We start from the raw sequence: 21,514 nt of genomic DNA, 5'->3' as shown, positions 1-21,514 counted from the left end.
AAGCCAAGGAGTGTGGAGAAGCTGAGGGAAACACACACGGGGGCAGAAGGAGAACAAGGGAGTCACTCTGGCTCCTCACACACAGCCCTTCAGGTTCCCAAAACAACAGAGCAGAGGTGCAAGCCTTAGAAATGAAATTAAAATAACCAGGATTCATACAAACACAGGACTAGACAAGATGTGAGCAGTGTGTGTCTAGTAGGTAAAAGCCAAAAGGTAAAGGGTCTGTTGTAAAAATGGTATTAAAATATGCAATTGAGGTTAATATAAATGCTGGCTTACATATTGTTGTGACTCGTCCAATAAAAAATACACCACTCATGGTTTTGGTCATGTTTGCTCCTGTAATGGAACAGTATGAGGGACAGCATGTCTGCAATCCCTCTTTTGCTGGTTTTTAACTTAAAAATCCTGTGAATCATCACAGGTTAGTGGAAAAGACACATCAGTTCAAGCCTCCACCAACTACACCACCCACTAATTACACATGCAGAATGAATACAATTCACAAGCAGACCCTGAGAAGTGAGATACAAGTGACACAAACGATACTGGGCACAAATGATTTCCATTCCCTGCTGCAGACACATCTGTGATTTCCTCCAAACAAATCAGCTACCAGAAGTTACATTCACAAGTGCAACTAATACACTCCTGGATTTATGAGACGAGCAGGCAGAGCAGGGGTTGTGAAGCAGAACTGTATTTTTCCGTGAAGCAGCAGCGTATGAGACTCACAGGGGGCTGCACAGAAAGACTGAATCAGATAAACTGCAGCCCTACTGCTCTGCTTTCACCATGTTTCATTTGTGCCAAGCTCCTCACGCTCATGACGAGTTTCTCTTCCAAAAAAAAAAAAAAAGAAAAAGAGAAGGAAATAAACCTCTTAAGGCCAGAGGGCTGCGCTCACCAGCTGTTAGAACTAATGAAAAATACATTAGAGTTGTGGGTCAGGAAATCCTGACTCTTGATATCAGAGGGTTAATTGTTTCAAATCATGTTGGGTCAATTTGTGTTGCAGGAATTCTGCCTATTCTTGAAATGCCCTCTAATTCAGCACCAGGCACTGTCAAGTAGGTTAGACTGGCTGTGGATGCCCCTTCCAAACCCACACCCCCAGCACTGCTCCCTCCAGGCTCTTCAGGGTGGAAAGGGAGAAGCTGCCAAAAGATGGGAAGCGTTCCCTTCCCATCCTCAGCTCCGCATCATGCTCAGAATGAATTCCCAGAGTTGTGCAGAAACCTTTGCAGTGGACCAACCTTTCCTGAGAACTGTCTGACCATCCCAGCTGTGCTTCCTGCCTCTCCTTCACCTACAGATACGAACCTTGGGACCAGGAACATTTGGGGATGGCTCTCCTGGGTTCCATTAGTCTGCTGCCTCAGCATCCATCTTTTCCAGGTGCATCCTGTGCCCACTCTGGAGATCATGTGCTGCACTGAAATCTGGGGAAACAGCTACTTACAGCTCCTTGCTTCTCCCACTGAGGAGTGTCCCATGCTGGGAAGGGAGGCATTGCCCAGCTGTCTGGCCACGTTCTGTGGGACCTGAAGAGCTCTAAATTTCACAGCCAGGTTCTTCAGGGGGGTGAAAGCCCCTCAAGTATTGCCATGGGTTCTGTTCCATCCCGATGGCACTGTGCAAGCAGCACAAGGTCCCCACCCTGGCTTTATCAGGCACCTGAAAGTCCCTGAGGTTCCTCACACATAAAACAGGAACGAGTGAGGGGCAGGGCTGAAAACAGATGAACTTTCAGGTCCCTTCCAACCCAAACCACTGTGACTCTGTGACAAAAATCTTTCCAAACCACACTGGTTCCAGTGCTGCCACTCTGCCCCATCATGCTGACCATCACTTTCAACATTGCAGCAGCAAACTGGCTTGTGAGCTTAACTTTGTTTTAAGACTTCTTTCTTCCAGAAGCATTTGCCTGCTGAACAGAATTCCTAAGGACAAGCAGCTATTCCTAGAGGAAGCCCTTCCATCTCCATCCCCGCCGAACCGGGCTCGATCAGCAGCGCACAGACCGAGCGGGGTCAATACTAATGAACAAACAAGGCAGTGCCAAGAAATATCCTGGCAGTGAAGGACGTGGTGCTGGGAGTATAACGAGGAAAGCTATTATTCTCAGAGCATGCCAAAGCAACACAGCAAGTGTGGAGGAAAATTAAGTCATCAGAGGAGACATCTCTTCTAAAAGAAAGTTAAACCCAAGATCTTCACCGCGGGCTTCTGCTCGAGATCCCCGACTATTTATTCTGCTGGGATCAAAGCCTGCTTTCCTCTCCTGGCAGGCAGATTATTATTATTTTCCTGTAGTTTTAACAAATAACAGTAATAAATAAGATATGCTCAGCTTTCTGGGCAAGTCCTGCTTGAGGTTACCTGCTTGTTCAAGGACTGCAGCTTTAAGACCCAGAGGTGAGTGTTCTGCTGGCAAAAACTCTGCTTTGTGTTGCTCTTATTTGGCTGTGAATCCCGACAGGAACCGTGGATTTAACTTTGTGAAAAATAACAGCAGAGATCCAAATCATTCCGAGGTAGGTACAGCAGAGCATGTGCAGGCCCTGAGGCAAAGGATGTAAAATGCTGCCTAATCCCTTCGACTGTCTGTGGGAATTATTAATAATGGAGTTGGAGAGGGGGTGGCAGGTCCTACCTGCGCGCTGGATCCCGACTGCTGAGATGAACTGGGCAAACTTTGGGAGCTTCCCACCAGCTCCAGCCCTCCCCAAACCCTGCCCGAGCCTCATGGGGTGGGGAGGGACCACTGCTGGCATCCACCTCCTCTTCAGGAAACGGAACAAAGAAACTTTATTTTCGCAAAAGAGACAATAGATACGAATGCGAGATGACTTTTTTTCTTTTTGTTTTTTTTTTTTTTTTTTTTTCTCCCCTCTTTTTAATAGCTATTGCCACTGTAACAGCAGCTAAGTGAATGCATGTCTGCAGTGTGAGCAGTTTTGATAAACAGCCTCTGCGGGCCACACAACGGGGATAATGTATCCTTAAGTACTGCCAATGAGCTGCCATTCTGCACAGCCAATTACTTCTGTGCGTCTGTCACTCAAAGGAAAAATGACTGAGCCCATTAGATCAAACCTTTGTCACTGTTCCTAATGCACTCTTAGGCCTCATTAATCTGAGGGAGCAGCAACACAGCCGCCGGTGCCTCATTGCCTCCCCCACAACAGGCCCACGTGAATCTTCTCATCTCTCCCCCAAGTGCACCACGTTAATCAAGCTCTCCTTATTACCCCGGTCCCTGTCACGGCGGAGAGCGCTCTCTCTCTTAAATGCTCTCATTATGGTCCATCTTTAGAGCCGGCTGAGTGGAAAAAAAAAAAAAAATTAAAAAAAAAAAATAGAGGGAAAAAAAAAAAAACCAAACCCGAGCCAGAGAGAAAGAGAAGAGGAAAAAGCAAGTCCGATCACATTAATATTCATGACAATAATTAGTATTCTAGGTCACTGAATATTCATGCTATTAGTTTGGTTTTTTATGGGTTTGCTGGATGTCCTGATTGCTGGAGTGTGGAGGAAAACAGCATGGTTGGGACTTTAGATGTCAACGGCAGTTCAGTACTCCAAACACATTTGTGATTTTTTTTTTTTCCCCTCCCCCATTTGGTAAATCAGCTTCAACCCTCCCGATGGCTTTAATATCTTAAAATCACTGGGGGGAAAAGCACGGACAGCCCTGCAAAGGTCTGAACATCCAACCAGTTCGTGCTGCGCCGTGTGACCGTCAAGACACCGGGATTTCATCGGGTGGACAAGGCAGATCTGGGATTTTATCCAGGATACGGCTCCACGGAGGCATGAAAACCATCCAGAGGGAAACAGACACCGACTGCAGGCTCCAGTCACCTGCCTGAAGCTCCACGACACATTCCTACTCCTTTACCCACCTCATCAGCATTAGGGGTTTGCCCACCTCGAGAAAGGATTCTCAGACAGCTCATTTCTCCTTTTTTTTTTTTTCCTGAAGAGAAAAATCTCAGCAAACTCATTTTTCTCAATATTTAACTAACGCAGTTATTTTATCAAATATTTATTTCATTATTGCTAAATATGTGCCCTGTTCCTTTTCTGCCATTATTAAGGGATATAGGGTGCTGACAGTGAAAGTTTGTATTTCTCTAGTTCTGGAAAGGGCAAATCCTAGTCCAAAGGAACCGGAGAAAATGACCTTGAGTCATCCCTCTAGTGGGATGAAAGGGAAATCTCAGATGCACTTGAAATTGGGTTTTTTTCCTTTGAAACGAGCACACTGCCAACTTCTCCTTCCCGTCGCTGCAGCTGTATATCACTGAACCAACAGCAAAGCCACCCAGATGGAAAATTGACTGGGGTGATTAATGACAAAAGTAAGTCCCAAACTTGCATTTGTGATCTGTGGCAAACGCATAAAAGGCGCGCTGAAGTTGAAGTGCGGGAAGCGTTTTGCGCGGAGTCACCTCACGTCCCTCGCCCGACTGCAGCGTTAGCGACACATAACTCCCACCAACCACTCCAGGTCACCCTCAGCCACCTCCAAGAAGGGAATTCAGAGCAGATTCCTGAATTTAGGGCTCAGTTCAGCGTTTATTTACAAAGGCACCCAAGATCCACAGGCTTTGACAAATCTGCCCGTGCTTCTGAGCTCCTGGCTCAATAAACACTTTTTTTTACTCATCACCAGCCTGATCGTAACATCTGAATCCTCACAGTGACCCCCCAGTTAAAAAGGATTATCACACAATCTACAAAAGCCACCAAGGATTTGATAGATGATCACAATCAATAACGGACAGGAGCCTCACAGTGATAAGAACGTGGAGCTGCCATTCCTGCAGCATCTGAAATGTCACAAGCAGTTAGCAGATAACAACCCTCAGCACACTTAACGATGGCCCTGGAACTAACACATTTGGGATACTTCACATACTGTACAGTCACCATTTTAAGGAAATATAATAGCACCAAATTATTTAAATGAAGTGTTAATCAGGAAACAATTTATTTCTACACCATAAGCTATTTTTAGTCGTGAACTTTCTACATCAGTGACTCTTGCTACAGCGCAGGCTTTGGGTTGTTTGGAGAGGAGAAGAAATAAATGACTCCTGGGAGAGATTTCAGGAATAAGTTCACCTTCAGGTCAAGCAGCTCAAATCCAACCCAATTCAGGAGTGAATGAAACCTGGACCCACTCCTGGTTCCAAAGCCAGGCTGAGCCAGCTCCTAAAGGGCAGAGAGACTGGCCAGTGGGATGGGCAGGACTGTGGGATGGACAGGACTCTGGCCCTGCTCCCAGCTCTTAGAGAAAGCTGGAACTGAGCAAGTCCAAGAATTACCCTTTTCTGAAGGACTTCCAACTGAGCTGCATCAACAGAATGATGCTCAGTGCCATGAAAATTTAATTTAAATTTCAGTTACTTCAGCATTGTTTGTCAGCTGGGATTGAAAATACCACAGCAGCGACATAATTTTAGATTGAAGGGAGTAAACATCCATTTCCCCCAACTCTCAGTTTCCTACCAAGTTAGCTTACAAGTGTGAGCACCCTCCCTGAAGCCACAGTTAACAACCTGTTATTTGAAGTCTATACAACATAAACAACCCAGCTAAAAGGATGCTGCATCTCTCTGTATTTTCTGCGAGAAGCTGCCACACAGAATCCCAGTTCCTACACAATAAACCCCAAACTGCACCTCCAAGAATCCGAGAAGAGAGCAGTTTTCAAACCAAAGTCAACCTTTTTCCAGGCAAGGTGCTTGGCTTTGTAACAGCAGGAGCAGCCCAACCCTCTACTCCTTTCCCTACTTTCTGACAGAGCACAGAAAATATTCCTTTTTCCTGCTGCTGTTTCACTTCCATTTTGTTCACTGTCCCACCATGACTGTGACAATGGACTGTGTGACTTGATGTTAAGGGAAAAGTGTTTTTCCCAGCCTTTATGCCAAGGGAAACCCAGCAGGGAAGAGTAATCCGGTGTTTTTTTTAATTCAGATATTCTCATAAAGGTGGCTTTTTTCCTTTTTTTTTTCCTTTTTTTTAACATCTCTGAAACGGAAACTCTCAAGGACCGGAGCTGAGTTTGTGCCAAAGAACTGAGTTTGTCCTTCCCAAATCCCCAATATTGCCCTGATCAGCTTCATTCCCTCTATTCTGCTCCCAGCACTGTTATGGGAAGCACCTTGGGAAAGACCCTCCCCATGTGGGAGGAAACTGAAGGTTTCATCACCGAGGTCCAAAAAGGCTTCAGAGAGGGAAGGGGATGAGAAGAAGGAGGAGCTTGAGCTGCTCTGCTGCCTCACAGACTGTGGTGGGATCAAAAGAGTGGTTGAATCACAAGAAATTACACTCAGAGAAAACTATTTGCTGAAATATGTACTTAAAATATCAGTTACAGGCAATCAAATGGGCATTTAATTCACAGATTTCTTGGCAAAGTTGGCATGGAAATCCATCCTTAAGGGGCATCTTCCAAGCTGTGCTTAAGTGTCAAATGAAGGCATCAACCAAGCCAAGCAGCATTTAACTTTTGGGGATGAGGTAACGTGGAAGAGAGAAAATATAGTGAATTTACAGGCCTAAAAATCAAAATAGGAAGCGCTGATTCTTCCTGTTTGGACCAAACCTCCTCCATGTGGCAGAGCTGCGTACACAAATCTCCCAGTGGCAACCAGTAAGTGACAAGTTCAGCCCTGTGATCCATTTGAAAGCACCACACAGGCTCAAGACACCACTTTTCCCAGCACTAACAAGAGGGGGAAGCTCTGAGGCAGCAGCACAGCCTGCAAGGGATAATTTGCAGTGTTTTGAGCTGTGTGGCAGGTAACTGCAGATATTCCAGGGGTCCTCCTGGCACTCCAGAACTCAGCCCCAAGTCCCTACAAGGTCTCCCACCCATCAGGAGCTGTGACCACTGTCCCTGACCACATCAGAGCTCAGATGAAGAAGGCAGACACAGCTTGAGACAGTGCCCTTCTTTCCTTTATTTTCTTTCTTTTTAGTAATTCTTAACTGATTAACAGCTCCTTTTTATGTTTGCTTTTAAGCCAATAACAAGCAGCAGATGCTGACCAGACATTGACAACAGCAAAGTCTTTCAGTGTTTCTAAGGAAGAGGATGAAGAAGCCAAGAGGGAGGAGAGAAGCTCCAACTATTCCCACAGTGTTATTTGAAATTCACTATCTGAATTTCCCAGCATTTGGAATTGCTGGCATAATTGACTTGTGTGATCAAACCTCAGGCTGGCCAGGACACACACACAGTGAGAGCTGCCTGCTGCAAACTGTCAGGGAAAGTTTCCCTCTGACCTGGCAAACCAAGTAGATGCCAAAACATGTAAATTCCACGCTATAAACCTTAAATTCTTACATATCTCTAACTATGTTTCCAGAAACTTGCTTCTCTGAAGCTATCAAGTAATTTTTGACTGTGTTCAACTGTGTTAAAGGCTGAAATCCCTTTATTTAAATATCTCTCCTGCAGTTTATTGACTCAGTCCAGCACTTTTCTTCCCTTAATTAAAAATTAGGAAGTATATTGAAAACCAAAGCACTCCCCCACACCTAGTCATCTAAATTATATAGTAAACTGGAAAAAAAGCAACCCAACCATGAAGAATTTTCTCCTATAAACTCTGCCAGTGCCAGGTCAAAACTTGAAAAAGGGTTTGATGACATCATGGCTTCAGACACCCAAGGTCCCAGCCTGAGATCTCCAGGAGTGTCTGCTCAGTGGCACCACTTTAAAAACCCATCTCAAACAGTACCATTCAGAGTTGGAAGGAAAAAAAAAACAAACTTCTCTGTTTTCTACTAATAAAAGGGAATCTCTCAAAAAAGCAGGGAATTACACCTTGGCATGAAGGACTGGGGGTTGGAATTAGATGCTATTTAAGATCCCTTCCAACCCAAACCAGCCTGATTCTATGAAGCACGAGACAGATAATTATTACTATCCAAGAGAAGACATTTGAATATCCAGGAATCCCAGGGTTGCTCATCCCAGGGGGTTTTGCACAGGGACAGCAGTGTGGGGATGGTTTTGCTGGCACATGCAGGAGGTGTCTACGTTACCCATAAATGCAAAAGGCACTTGGCACTTTATGGATGTCATCCCAAACATGCTGACAGAACTTCCACTAGACCATTATGAGTTTTGTACAAGCTGTGCATTTTACAAGATGAATTGTCTCAAATGTTTTCCCTTAATGCAATTTTTTAAAATCCACTTAGCTGTATGGACAAGTACTTCAGCAAACAATAAACGTCTTTGTTTAGAGCTCAGAAGGAGCTATAAACCACTTCCACCAATAAATTAAAAAGCTTTCCACTGAAGAATCTTGCTGTTAGAAGAATGCATAATACTGAACTTTCCAAAAGTGGAAAGAAGGGCTGTGGATCTCACCAGGAAGCCATAAAAAGCCCTTTCAGATCATACAGCATTTGCTTTTCCTAAGTATTAGATAAAGAGATCACAGATTCCTCCCATTTGTTAATGACTGTGAAATTATGTAGGGCTTTGGCAAGTGCAGGCTAACAAATACACAAAGACAGACACTGAAGGCTACTCAGAAACTCAGAATCTCTCGTGGGGGACAGATCAGCAGTCAGGGCTTAAAAACTTCCACATCAGTGGGTTTGTAAATCCCAGAGTGGTTTGGATTGGAAGGGATCCTAAAGTTCAACTAATTCCACCCCCTACCAGAGGCAGGGAGACCTTCCACGATACCAGGTTGCTCTGAGCACCACCAGTCTGGCCTGGAACACCTCCAGTTATGGAGAGATATCCATCCCTATCCCAGCTGTTCATTGTAATTCCCTACAGACACTGGAAATGCAGATTTTCTCCCATTTACTTCCCCCCCAGCAAGGCCTTCCCTTACCTGAATTTGGCGAGATGTGTAAACTGCTCATGTCTTTGGAGAGGCCGTTGGTTTTGGGGCTGGAGATGGGGGCACAGGCTGATGTGGCTCGGGGTGGCCTCTTCCCAGGGACCTTCACAGTGGTTCTCAGCAAGTCGATCTCTTTCCCGTGAACGTTCTGCATGTAATCCTGCAAAGAGAGGAGAAAGCCCCAAAACACAACATCAGACAGGGAGCTCTGTAAGCAACAGAATTCATAAATGTGGTTTCACGAGGCTTTGGCCCTACATCCTCTGCCAGCACCCACCATATGGTATTCCCCTTCCTTCTATGGTCCTGACAATCGCTTCCACGCTTCTCACAATTAACCCCAAAAGTCTGGAGCTTTCTCACAGATCCTCCATCTACCAGAGGTGATTCACAACACGGCCACATGTGGGAATTCACCAGCTAAAGGTCCCAAGCAGAAGGAGAAGACCAGGCTGAGTGCCCCTGCTGAGCACATTTACTTGTGTCTCCTCTCTGCCAGTGTTGTATGCCCTCATCTTTTTCTCCCTCAAATTTGGCTGGAATGGGTCAGCAGGCACCAAAGTTACAAAAGGGCAGCAGCAGGGAAGGTTTCAGCAATTCCAACGTTGTTCCCTTAGAATATGACCCTTCCTGCACCAACACAAAGCATCATCAAAGGGGAAAAAAATCATGCAAATTACATCTGATTAGAGCAAACACTGAGAGCCAGAAGTGGAAAAGGATTTTGCTAATTCTTGCCTGGAAAGCCCACGAAGGGGAAATAAACAGAAAAGCAAATGGACATGGGTGTTTATATCAGAGGGCAAACTGATCCTGGGATACATCAGCACAGCTATTTCCAGGAGGGATGGTGAATGTTAAAGCCAGCACACAAGACACCAGAGTTCTCATCTCCTGGTACGCAGGGCTGAGGTCACATTCCAGAAAAAAAATAATTGAAACTGGAACAACTATGAGGATTTGAAAAGCAACAAAAGAGACACTGTCTTAAAGAGGGCATGCAAGAGGGGCAGCACAGGACAGTAAAATCAGGGATGAAAAGGGGCAAGAGCATTGCCCAAAAGGATCTCTGGGCTGCCCAGAGAAGCTGTGGCTACCCCTGGATCCCTGGAAGTATCCAAGGCCAGGTTGGACACTGGGGCTTGGAGTAACCTGGGACAGTGGAAGGTGCCCCTGCCCATGCTAGGATATGGAATGAGATGAGCTTTGAGGTCCCTTCCAACCCAAACCTCTCCTGGACTCTGGGATTAAGGACTCCAAGAGAAAAACAGCTCTTTGAGGTGGCTGGGAGAAGATCTGGGCTCCCACTTCACAAGAAATTTCCTGAAGGGCTCTCACTTCACAAGAAATTTCCTGAATTTACCCAAAATCTGTATCACTGCTGCCACAATCCAGGGAGCTGATTGCTCCCTCACCAAGACTCTTCCACCTTCGGCAGTTTTTATAACACAAATTATTTATTCTGCTCAAAACCCATCAAAAACCTGGACCAGCAATAATTTCTTCATAGTTAACAGAAATCAGTGATAAAACCCTCAAACTAAGCCATCACAGCAGCTTATTTTTCCCAAGCTGAGAATTATTAACAGGAAAAGGTGGGGTCTGAACAACTTGTGGGGAGAGGACACAGAGCTCCGCTGCCAAGAGAAAAACAAAGGCAATCCACTCAGGAAAATTGCTTTACTAAGTGTTGGAGAACAAACACCTTTCATCCATAAATTATGAACTTGGCGGAACTTTCTTGTTCGGCTGTCACTTCTTCACAAATTAAAATACAATAAGCAGAAGATAGTTGAGCATTTATTGCTTGTGGGCTGTAAAGTGAGGTTTAATCAGAGAGCGACTAAACCTCGGCACATGCTCTTTCCTTGTAGTTTTATTTAACGCACGGCCAACTTAAACTGGACAAGGGGGTTTTGGATCCAATTCAGATGAAGGGTGGGTGTGATTTCACGACTTGAGATGTGGCAGGGTGTCATTAAAGGCCTTCTAGCTGGGTGCAAACCAGGCTGAGGTGAGCCACAAAACCACTTGAGGAAGCCAGGGAGTGTTGGCAAACACAAAACCAACGCGTTGCGGCCGCCGTCGGAGCGAAGCGCCCGAACAACAACAGATGCCGGGTAGGTATTAATGTCAGCTTAAATATTTATGGGGATATGTCAAATGTAAATAATAAAGGCCCTTTCATCGTGCGCAGGGTGCACGGCGATAATCTGCGGGTCTCCCCGAGGAGGGGAGGGCAAGGACAGCGTTCCCAGCCCCCTCAGATCCCTGCTCAGGGAATGAAAGTTCAAACTACAAAATGACGCCGGGGCTTCAGAAGCGCAATGGAGGGTTTGATCAGATTAGAACAGATGAGGGTCTTGCTGTCATCTGGAATATGCTGTGTTAAAGAGAAGACAGCAAGCTGGATTTTGATATGCAAATGGTACAGGGATAACTCCCCAAGATGTTAGTTGTAGAAAATGCTGATCCGAGAAAAAAGGGGAAAAAACCCTTTAACAAGGCATGAGGGTAATTCAAAGCCAAGTACTTTTAAACAGCACTTAACAAGTCCCTAGAGCCCACTCAACAGTGGGCCACCCCAGACGTGCCATCTTCTGCCCCTCAACAGCTTGAAAAAGTAGTAATTGCGAATCCATTTGCATTTTTCTTCTCAATTTGTCCGCGTTCATCATTCGGCGAGGCAGGGGGAAAGAAATAATAAAAAAATAAGAATTAAAGCCAGCAGCAAAGCAGAGGGACCCCTCCCCAAACATGTGGCGCAGAGGAGACGCGGGCGCCCCGATCCCCCACGCCCTGCGCTCGCACCTCCGCCGTCGCTTGTTTTTTACATTTCGCTCCTAATTATGTTGCATCTATTGCCATACACTTAATTAGCTGCATTAATGTGATTTCTTTTCACATAGTCAAGCAATTAAGAGCTATGATTGAGTTTCATTCAATTAGCCTCAACAAACATGCTAATTGATGTCCCAGATGCAAATGAGGTGCAGTGAGAGAAACCTGCTAGCAATTGAGAGTTGTGGCGGGGGGACCGGGGCTGGCAGCTCGCTGGCAGCAGCATGGCTTAACGCGGCTCCCCCTCCTCCCAGGGCAGGGGGGACACAGCCACGTCCCAAAGAGATCCCTGCAGGACTGAGTCCAGGAATCACGGGATTGAATCCAATCGGCGCCGTCCCCGGTTCCGGCGGCACGTTCCGCTGATCCCGGGATCCGAGGGACACCCAAGGTCTCCATCCCGGCTCCGAGCTTCTGAGACAGCAGGCAGGCCATGGCCTGCAGTCAGCACTAACTGGCAGCTCCATCTTAGTCAGAGCGGGGCGACGCTGCCTCCGCATCCATCAATCCATAATCCCCCAAAACGCGCTCCCCGCGTCGATTCTCATCCCTTTTCCTCCCCGGGTTACCGCTCCGCTACGGTGCCACCAAGGTGTTAATTTGACTACTCAAGGCCATTGACCATTATCTACAGGACTAAATAAACTGTTAAAATATCAGGGGAAAATCAAAAAAGCTGCATTGACTGAAGATGACACCAAATATTACTTGACAGCCCTACAAAATGAATTGCCTTGAGTAAGAAAAGAACGATGCACCATGACACAGAATAATGTAAAGTAAAATTACTTTAGTTCTGCTCTTAATACAGCAGCTCTCTGTTTACAACAGCAGAAATTAATTTAACCAATTAACTGAGCAGGAGCCTTTCAGACATGCAAATTGAGCAAATGGGTATGATCATGGTTTCTAAACAGGCCTACCAAAAAGTGAGACCACCGTTTTGGGGGGCCTCTTTGGCTTTTGAATGCCAGCAGTGGTTGAATTTACATCTGCACATCACAAGGATTTCAGAGACAACCCCACCAAGGGCCACAAGCTGAAGCCAGGCTATGTGTGGCTCTAGCTTGACGCCTATGTCCAAGCTGGCCCTGAGCACTTCAGGGATGGGGCAGCCACAGCTTCTCTGGGCCTCCCCACCCTCACAGGGAGCAATTCCTTCCCAATATCCAATCTGAATCCACTCTCCTTCAGATTAAAGCCATTCCCCCTTGTCCTTGTGCTCTAGAGCCATCCTTAAGTTAAAGACACGGCTCAGGTTATCAAAAACATGGATATAAAAAATGTTATGGAGTTTGAGGGTCTTCAAATAACACAAGAGTGGTGGATAGGGAGAAAGCCCTTCACTGGGGTTGTAGTTTTACACTGGGCAAAGGGGTTTCCAAGCTCACATTGAAACCACTCACCCCAGGATAAGCCATGTGTCACAACACTAAAATGTAAAATATTTTACATTATTAGGACCTCCTTCCTAGAGGTCTCCCCGTGTTTCTTCCATCTGTCCCACTGCCACCCGTTTCCAATGCTCCACATATGAAATGAGAGACTCTCCGAGAGCAGTGATTTTCCAAGGCTGTAATGGTACACAGGTATGAATATCACACTTTTTTTTTGTCTTTTTCAGCTATTCCAATCTCTCAAAAGCTTGTTTTTCCATCACTAGGAGCAGGTCCAGGCTAAAAATCCTCCCCAGATCTCTGCCTGGTTTCCACCGAGCGATGATGAGCTTCTAATCTATCCCTGGTAGTGTCCAAGGGCCAGGCTGGATGGGGCTGTGAACAACCTGGGACAGTGGAAGACATGCCTGCCTGTGGCAGGAAGGTGGAACGAGATGAGCTTCAAGGTCCCTTCCACCCCAAACCGTTCTGTGATTCTGTAAAAAACACCTTCATTTTGTGGCAGCTTTCCCCCTCTGTTCAGTTGGACATAACACTCCTAAGGCTCCACTTACTGAGGCTGAAATAGTGTTTCCTGATCTGAGGCATAATAAAAATTATTATGGAAAAGGAAGTTTATGGTTGCACCTCTGGATGACATTTTAAAGACTGTGTGCAGCGTATTTTTTGAAAGACAATTCCAATTTTGTGAGCTGACCTACTGGACGCACAAAACCTATTGTTCACCCTCAGCAACAACCAAATCCTCTTCCCCCCAAACCAAGCGCAGCCTGGGAAATTGGATGGAGCCCTGACTTTTGTGCCTCTCTGTGGCAGTCAGACATTTTTATTGCAAAACGCCGTCTGGAAAAGATGCAAAACAAAATTGCTAAACTGCAAAAAGAAGAAAAGGAGGGAGGGGGGAGCAGAAGAAAAAAACAAAAGGCCCCCTTCCCTTTGCTTATTGAGTTCAAAGGCATAACATGCAGCACCCTGCAGCAAATGGGAAGCTACACTAATTTTAAAGCCATAAAATGCTATAAAGTGCCCTGCGGGGCAGGACTACACTGGAGCTAGTTGCACCTAAATAAGCCATGGTTCATTTACTTCGCAGCTTAGCCTAATGTAATCATCAGCAGATTCCTAGCCTAGAGTTGTAACAGGCACGGAGCCGCTGCCGCCGAGGCGACACTCCCAGCCATGGAGGGGCCGCCGCCACATCGCTGTTGATTAGAAAATTTTTCAGTTTTGACAAGCCCTTAATGAACATAAATCGCTCCTTGATTGGTTTCCGTGTGGGGCCACAGGCACACCTAAGAAGAAACAACAAAAAAAAAAAAAAAAAACAAAAACGAGTCTCCCCAACTCTTCGTCCTCATCGCTTTCCCCAAGAAGGGCCTGAGCCGCGGATGGAGCGTCGGGATATGAGCTGCAGTGGAATATATTCATCAAATGGTCCTGGGGAATTAGCTGTCCCCCCCCTCTCGCATATAAACACGGCCATAATGTCATTCAGCTTCATAATACACAGTTAATCTTAAGGAAAGCCATGAAATGTTATTTTCTGAGGAGAACAGAGGAATGGGAACGCGTTCTGGAAAACACTGATCACCCTAAAGCGCTGTGTCCTGACAAAAGGAAGGTCATCATGAATCTGTTTGCTTCACGTTGGGAATCAAGAACATTAAATTTCAGTAATAAAAAGCACTGCCTATATCTATAGCGTGGTGTTAATCAGCTCCATCAGAGATGCAGGAGCAGGGAAGGAAGTCAGGGCAAGACTGGGAACACAACAGCAACAGAACGTGGGTCCTGCTGTAAACTGATCCCTTATTTGCATAAAATTTTAAGAAAACTCTTCCCCTTGCACTTCACTTCTCATTCAGCCTTTGTAACGAGAGCTGCTGTAAAAGACAAACCAGAGTTTTACCATCCTGAGTAATTTATGAAGCATTTATACCCACAGCAGTTAGCTCGGCTGGACAGGAAGCTCTAATTTTATAAACCCCCCTGATTAATTATTAGCTTGGCTTTTACCTTTTAAATTGCAACTCACTCTGATCCTCAGAATTTCCCTTGACTTTCTGAAGAAGGAGCAGGCAGATATGACACTGGAATGTGTGTTTGCTCCAGCCTGTGCACTCTGCCAAAGCACAACTGTGTTTGCCACACCACTGAGTGTCGACTCCCTCGAGGGCACAGAGGACTGGACAGATCCTTGTGGGTCACTTCCCACTCAGGATATTCTGTGCTTCTATGATCTTCAGTTTTATATCTTTCTCCCAAATTTATGTTCTCTCCATTACATCTTTAAGATTAAGACAATGAAGAAGTTTTCCAAGAAGCTCAAAAGTGACTGAGTGATCTGCACAGCTACAGCACTTTATAAAAATCAGAAATTACTATACTCATATTTAACTGTTCCTATCATTCATTTTCTTCTATCCTAACCAATGTTTTAGGAATGCTAGTGGATAAAATAGTAACTACAATAAAGCTTCAGATTTATCTTCATCAATACTCAAGCTGCAGGATTTGTTTTGATCACTGCTCTCTCAGGAGGGAGAGCTACATCACCTGTGAAAGGTAACACAGAATCCCAGAATGGTTTGGGTTGGAACAGACCTTAAAGCCCAGCCTGTTCCACCCCCTGCCATGGACAGGGACCTTCCACTATTCCAGCTTGCTCCAAACCCTCTCCAGCCTGGCCTTGAGCACTTCCAGGGTCCTTTTGTCGCTCCAAGTCTCTCTTTACCAAAGGCTATTTGAGGATTAGTTGTTGATAGGAAATGCCAGTTAAAAGGCCCTTCAGAGCCAGCCAATATCCAGCTTTACATTCCTTCAGAGCAAAAACAGGGGGGAAAAAAATGGACATACAAGATGGTATTTTAGAAATATGTGAGCATGAATATTTTTATTGAAGCAACACAAACAACACACTTCAGAGCTATTGAACTGCCTGAGGTAACACAACCTGGAAATAAGGCTGAGCTGCAACGATGGCTGTGGGGGATATTCCTAATGGGAAAGGGAGCATGGTTCCCTTGGCTGGAGCAGCACCAGGCTCTGGGGGCTGACTGGCCACACAGGACAGCACACTGCCCTCAAGGATGAGGTGAGATGGGATCCTGCATTTGCAAGCAGGCTTTCTGTTTCCAAATAGTTCAGGAAAATCACAAGAGCTGGTAGCAAAAATTTCAACTGCAGCTCTGAGAGAAATGCTGGGACCTGATACCAACACAGAGGACATTCTCTAAAGCCTCCTGCTTCTCGCCATCTGCTTTTTCTGGAGGAAATGGCCAAGCAGAGAAAGCTCAAACAACACCTCAAGCTTTAAGGGATTTTACAGTGTTTGTAGGGTCTTTCCAGAGAATGTGTCCATATAATGTATTGCTGAAGCTCTTGTGCCAAGTTTAGCCTGGCGTTGGATCTGACTCCTTATCAGGCTGAAATGTTGCCTTTCTTAAAAAAAGAAACAAAACCATCCAATATATTTGAGGATAGAATAACACTGCTAATGCTCACGTGGGCTGCTCAGCCAGCCAGTGCTGTGTTTAAGGGAGAATTTGGAACTGTGGCTACTGTCAGATGAACTGAGCAAACCAGGTGAATGCACACCTCCCTCATGGAGATAAAGCCAGACTCCCCCCCCCCCCAGTCATGTTTACAATCCCCAGGTCATCACACTAGACCAGTGAAGATGAAGGTTAAAGGTTGCAGCCAGCAAACACAGCCTTGCTGTGTAGATACTTGGGGTTTGTGTACCAGATGTGTTCTAGATGGGCATCACACCTTCCTTCTCATGTATTTAAGCAGCTCTTCTTCCCCCATAAGGTGCCCCAGCACTGTGCTTTTATTTGAAATCAAATCTAGACCAAAGTAAACATAAAAGGGGAAAATTGCCCTTAGCAAAAAATAGCTGTTTTCAGCCTTTTCTCCCCTTTTCCTTCTTTTCATAAACGAGGCGCAGCGATGGTGAAGACACAAGGGCAGAGAACGGACATCCACAGCTAAAGCTTTGTCACGTGCCGACCTGTGGCACGCTGGCAGCCCTGTGGCAGGCAGCCAGTGGTGAGGCATCATCAGCTATTCATCGGGAGAAGGCTCAGACAAAGCAGTGCTGCCCAGCAGGTATCCTGGTGAATGCATTCCGGGAGCATCCCGCCATTAAAAAGCCAGGAGATGCCTCGGCAAATTCCCCCGGGGCCCTTTGGGGAGGCTGACGTGGAATTTGCTGGCCAGAATTTTAGTGATCCACTCCACGGCTCTGCTCCAGAAGCCCAAGATGAATAGGGAGCTCTGGTGAACTTTGAAGCCTGCGGGTCAAAGTTCTCTCTCATTATCCCCAACCATTTTCTATCGGCGGAGCTCCTCGGCGTCCCAAGGGACGGGAGGGTTTGAGGCTCTTGAAAAAACCTGACACGACCAAGTCAGGACACAGTAGGGTGCTTATGTACACATATTTTTCTTCCCCCGTTTTCCTCTCCCCCCACTTTCTTGAAAAGAAACGAGAGGGATTTCGCTATTGTGTCAAACATCAGCCTGGTGGCATCAGGAGTCGCTCGTGCGGCTGGCACAATGCCGCGCTCATTTCAGCACTGCCAAACAGGCCTGACCCTCCCAGGGACACCTCCTCTGCAAGAAAGGGCCTCATTTGATTTTCCTCTCCCCACCCCAAAACCTTTCATTCCGCAGGCAATGCTTTCAAGGAGGATGTCAGGCCTGGATTCTGCAGTACCTATTTTCCACGTTAAAACCACTGCTTTGTGCCTGAGCTGCCAACAAATGCATCTGGCAGAGACAACTGATCCACCCGTGGCCAAACCTCGAGCAGTATTTAACACAGTGCTCACTATCACACTATCAGCCACTCCACATTGTAACTGGCCCTTCAAACACAAGGTGTTAGGCTCTGACTCAAACCACAGGCTGGACAGAGCAAATGATCCCCTAAATGTCCTGTTTCTGCCACCACTAGAGGCCACCCCGCCTTTCACTGCAATTAAAAATTCACTCCAGAATTAAAAGGGCAACATTTTGATTAACTAAAATGATCTGCACATTTGAAACTACCCAAATCTGATGAGAGCTAGGCTTTGCACAAGTTCAGGAAACTGACTTTAGATGGCTAACAAAAGCTCTTTTCTTCACTGCTGCTTAATGGGAAACTTGATAGGAATAAGGCCCAGATTTTTCAAAACAATGTAAGAAATTATCCCAGACAGCAATGCAAGCACAGCATTAAAAATTCATCGCTTTCTTGTGAAAAAAAGGAACAAAAAATTACTGACAAACAAAAACCAGCAAAACCAAACCAGAACCACAGTATCAGAGCTCTGTTTGGGGGAAGAACCTCTCACCTGGCAATCCCCAAGAAGAAATTGTGACACTCCTGCCAACAAAGTTTAGTACAAAGTGTACTGGGAGTGTGACTGAAAATATCTGTGGTTCCCTCACACACCCCTCTGATCCATGCAAGGAGGAAAAGGCAACACCGAGCCCAGCACCTTCTTCTTGGGGTGGGGAGGCACGGTGGAGGACAGAGGGAAACAATTACAGGCTGGTAATTACTTCTTCTTTAAATGGATTCTCTGTAATCTCCAATGGGTTTACCTCTAATCTCAAAGTAATTACGTGTAACCTCAGTGGATTCTTACTCTGGGGGCCACGCCGCAGCTCCGGGGGAGCCTGCAGAGGAGAAGTTTCTCCATTGTCTGCCAGAGCAATGAAAAACTCACACGTGCACGGGCCCTGCCAGGAACAATAGAGGCTTTTCCAGCAGCCAGGAAGGGGCCAGGGCACACACAACAGCCTCCTCCGTGCTTGATGACCAGCACAATGGAAGGCACACTCAGGTGGCAGCTCCATGGGGGCACGCGCAATCCATGCTTCCCTTCTGGGAGCAATGCCAACGCACAAGTTTGGGGGTTTCAGGGCTACTTCACTGCAGAATTAGTCACATTTAGAGGCACTAAAAGTGACCAAATTGGGCAGGAAGACGTGAACTACATCACACAAAGGAGCAGTGAAAACCCTGCTCCAGAACACAAGGGCTGAGGGACAAGGTTTCTGATGGGAAGCAGCAATGCCTTGAAGCTACTTGTCATCTAATTTACCACATAATTTTTAAGAGGCATGGACATCACATCAGAAACCAGAGCAAAGCATCATTATGGCAGGATCTGAGACTATAAAATCTTGTGTCAAGGCAGGGAAAAAGTGCTAATATTCCACAGACAGGGAACAGCAAGTGGGGGTAAGCACAGCATCAGTGTGGCCAGATATGGATGTGGCACTTGGGGACGTGGTTTGGTGCTGGGCTATAGCTGGGTTGGATGATCTTAGAGGGCTTTCCAACATTAATGATTCTAGGGTTCCATGCTCCTCAGACACCACCCATCTAAAGCAGAAGTTTCCTGCCAGTTCCAGGTGCAGGTCTATAAACCCCAGAATTTATAGGAAATGCATCAAAACCTTGATTTTCACTCCTTAATGTAAAAGCGCCCAGGAGGTCAAGATGTCACCAATAGGCTTGGTGAAAAAATTGGCCCTAAAAACATTACAAGTGGCAACCCTCTGATTTGCATAGGTGGGATGATGATAAAATACAAGATCAGATATTATATAAAACCACACACACATATATATACACATATTCATATATAATATAAATATATATTATATATCATATATACATATATACACAAATATAACATATAAATATATATTTATATGTTTATATATATTTCTATATGTAGATAGATATTTCTATATATCTATATATCTCATATCTATCTATATATCTCTCTTTTTTTATATATATGTATAATATATATTTTACCTTGGTGAGGGTCACACCATGATTTCTGGGGTGAGCTAGTCCTGAGTGGGATCTCTGTGCTCCTTCTACCCCCAAATCCATACTAGGAGTTGTGTCACACACTCTGAGGAACAGACAGCATCCTTGGGACAGGGATAGATGCCTCAACATGGAAAAGTTGTATGGAACATATTTTAATGGCTATGCCATTTCCAAAAAGCTGCTCAGAAATACTCCTGAATAAACCACAAGCTCTGCACACTGACAAAGACCTCTCCTCACTCTTTACTACCTCTAGGAAACTTTTCCTTGTAAAACACTTGTTTTTTTAACCCTGGGATCTACAAGTCCATAAAAGAATGAGCAGAAAATAAAGGCCTGAACAGTTCCAGCAGCCTCTGGGGATGCCAGGAAGCCCCAGTCCCAGCGGAGTCAGAGGAACTGGAGTGCACTCAGACTTGCAGCAGGGAGTTTCACTTCAGGTGATGATTCTTTGAGAGGGAGGGGAATGCAGCGAGAGGAAGAAGCTCCCTCAGCACAGTGGGCTCACCAAAGGCGTGCTGAGCCTCCTGTCAGGGCTGGGTGTTCCCAGAGCAGGCAGTACTCACGTGCAGGCTGGGATGGTAGGTCAGCACGCCGTTGTCACACAGTGTCACGTACTTCTTCTTCCACTCCTTGTTCAGGGACTTGCCACTCCGCTTTAGCAGCATCCCCTGGTGGGGGGGAGAGAGAGAGAAAAGGTGAAACGACCACACAAACAACACACAGCTGCCTAAGACAGAGAGAGAGAGAAGATGCCTTTCCAGATGAGCATTTTCAGACAGGCTTTCTCCTGCAAGCGACACTCTTTCCCCTGCCTCTTCCACAATGAACATTCCCTCCACTGGCTTTGTCCAATGGGTAGAAAAACCCTCTTTTTCCTTGAATTCCATGCCTCAGGAAAGCACATTTTAGTGCGACCCACCATGCTATGCATTTCCTCACCCTCTAAAATAAATGATGAGCTGCAGGTTGAGGGAGGATCCTGCTGTGTGGCCTCTCCCTCCAGCATGCTCCTGGGGATTCCCTGCCCACAGAAGAGCACACATCTGTGTTCTCCTTCCCTCTGCACAAAGGTGACACCACCATGGAAACCCCTCTTGGCTAACATTCCAGCAAAAGAAATCCCAATCCCAGGCAAGAGTAGCAAAACAAAACCAGAGCAAATACCAAGTGTTTCAAGCAAATCCTGGATAATTTAATGACAGAGGTGTGACTGGAGAAGAAAGGAGTGGGCAGAGTGAATCACCTTTCCACCGTATTCCATCAGGGATGAATGACAACGATCATGGAATCCCAGAATGGTTTGGGTTGGAAGGGACATTAAAATCCAGTCCCACCCCCAGCCATGGGCAGGGACACCTTCCACAGGACCAGGTGGCTCCAAGCCCTGTCCAACCTGTCCTGGAACACTTCCAGGGATGAGGCAGCCACAACTTCTCATCCACAGCAAAGATAAAAAGTCATCATTGTGTTCCAACAGACAAACAGGAACTGCTACTGTACATTGACCTGTTCTCAGCTACAAAACTGAAATTCACTTTGAA

At 45.9% G+C, this 21,514-nt stretch overlaps 1 protein-coding gene across 10 annotated transcripts in view; it reads right to left on the bottom strand.

Moving 5' to 3' along the window:
- The window catches only part of AGAP1 (ArfGAP with GTPase domain, ankyrin repeat and PH domain 1), a 341,321-nt gene that overhangs the window by 133,035 nt on the left and 186,772 nt on the right, over window positions 1–21,514 (bottom strand). For all 10 annotated transcript variants that reach the window (XM_053947217.1, XM_053947218.1, XM_053947208.1 and 7 more), the window contains 2 exons: window positions 20,537–20,641; window positions 8,883–9,051 (listed from right to left, as the gene is read on the bottom strand). In XM_053947217.1, coding sequence (XP_053803192.1) covers window positions 8,883–9,051; window positions 20,537–20,641 — 274 coding nt within the window. The remainder of the gene's footprint in view (window positions 1–8,882; window positions 9,052–20,536; window positions 20,642–21,514) is intronic.

This window comes from Vidua chalybeata, chromosome 7 (genome assembly GCF_026979565.1).
Source record: "Vidua chalybeata isolate OUT-0048 chromosome 7, bVidCha1 merged haplotype, whole genome shotgun sequence".
Taxonomy (NCBI): Eukaryota; Metazoa; Chordata; class Aves; order Passeriformes; family Viduidae; genus Vidua; species Vidua chalybeata.
Note: the sequence above shows the minus strand (reverse complement) of the source record. Positions and strands in the feature narration are given on the sequence as shown.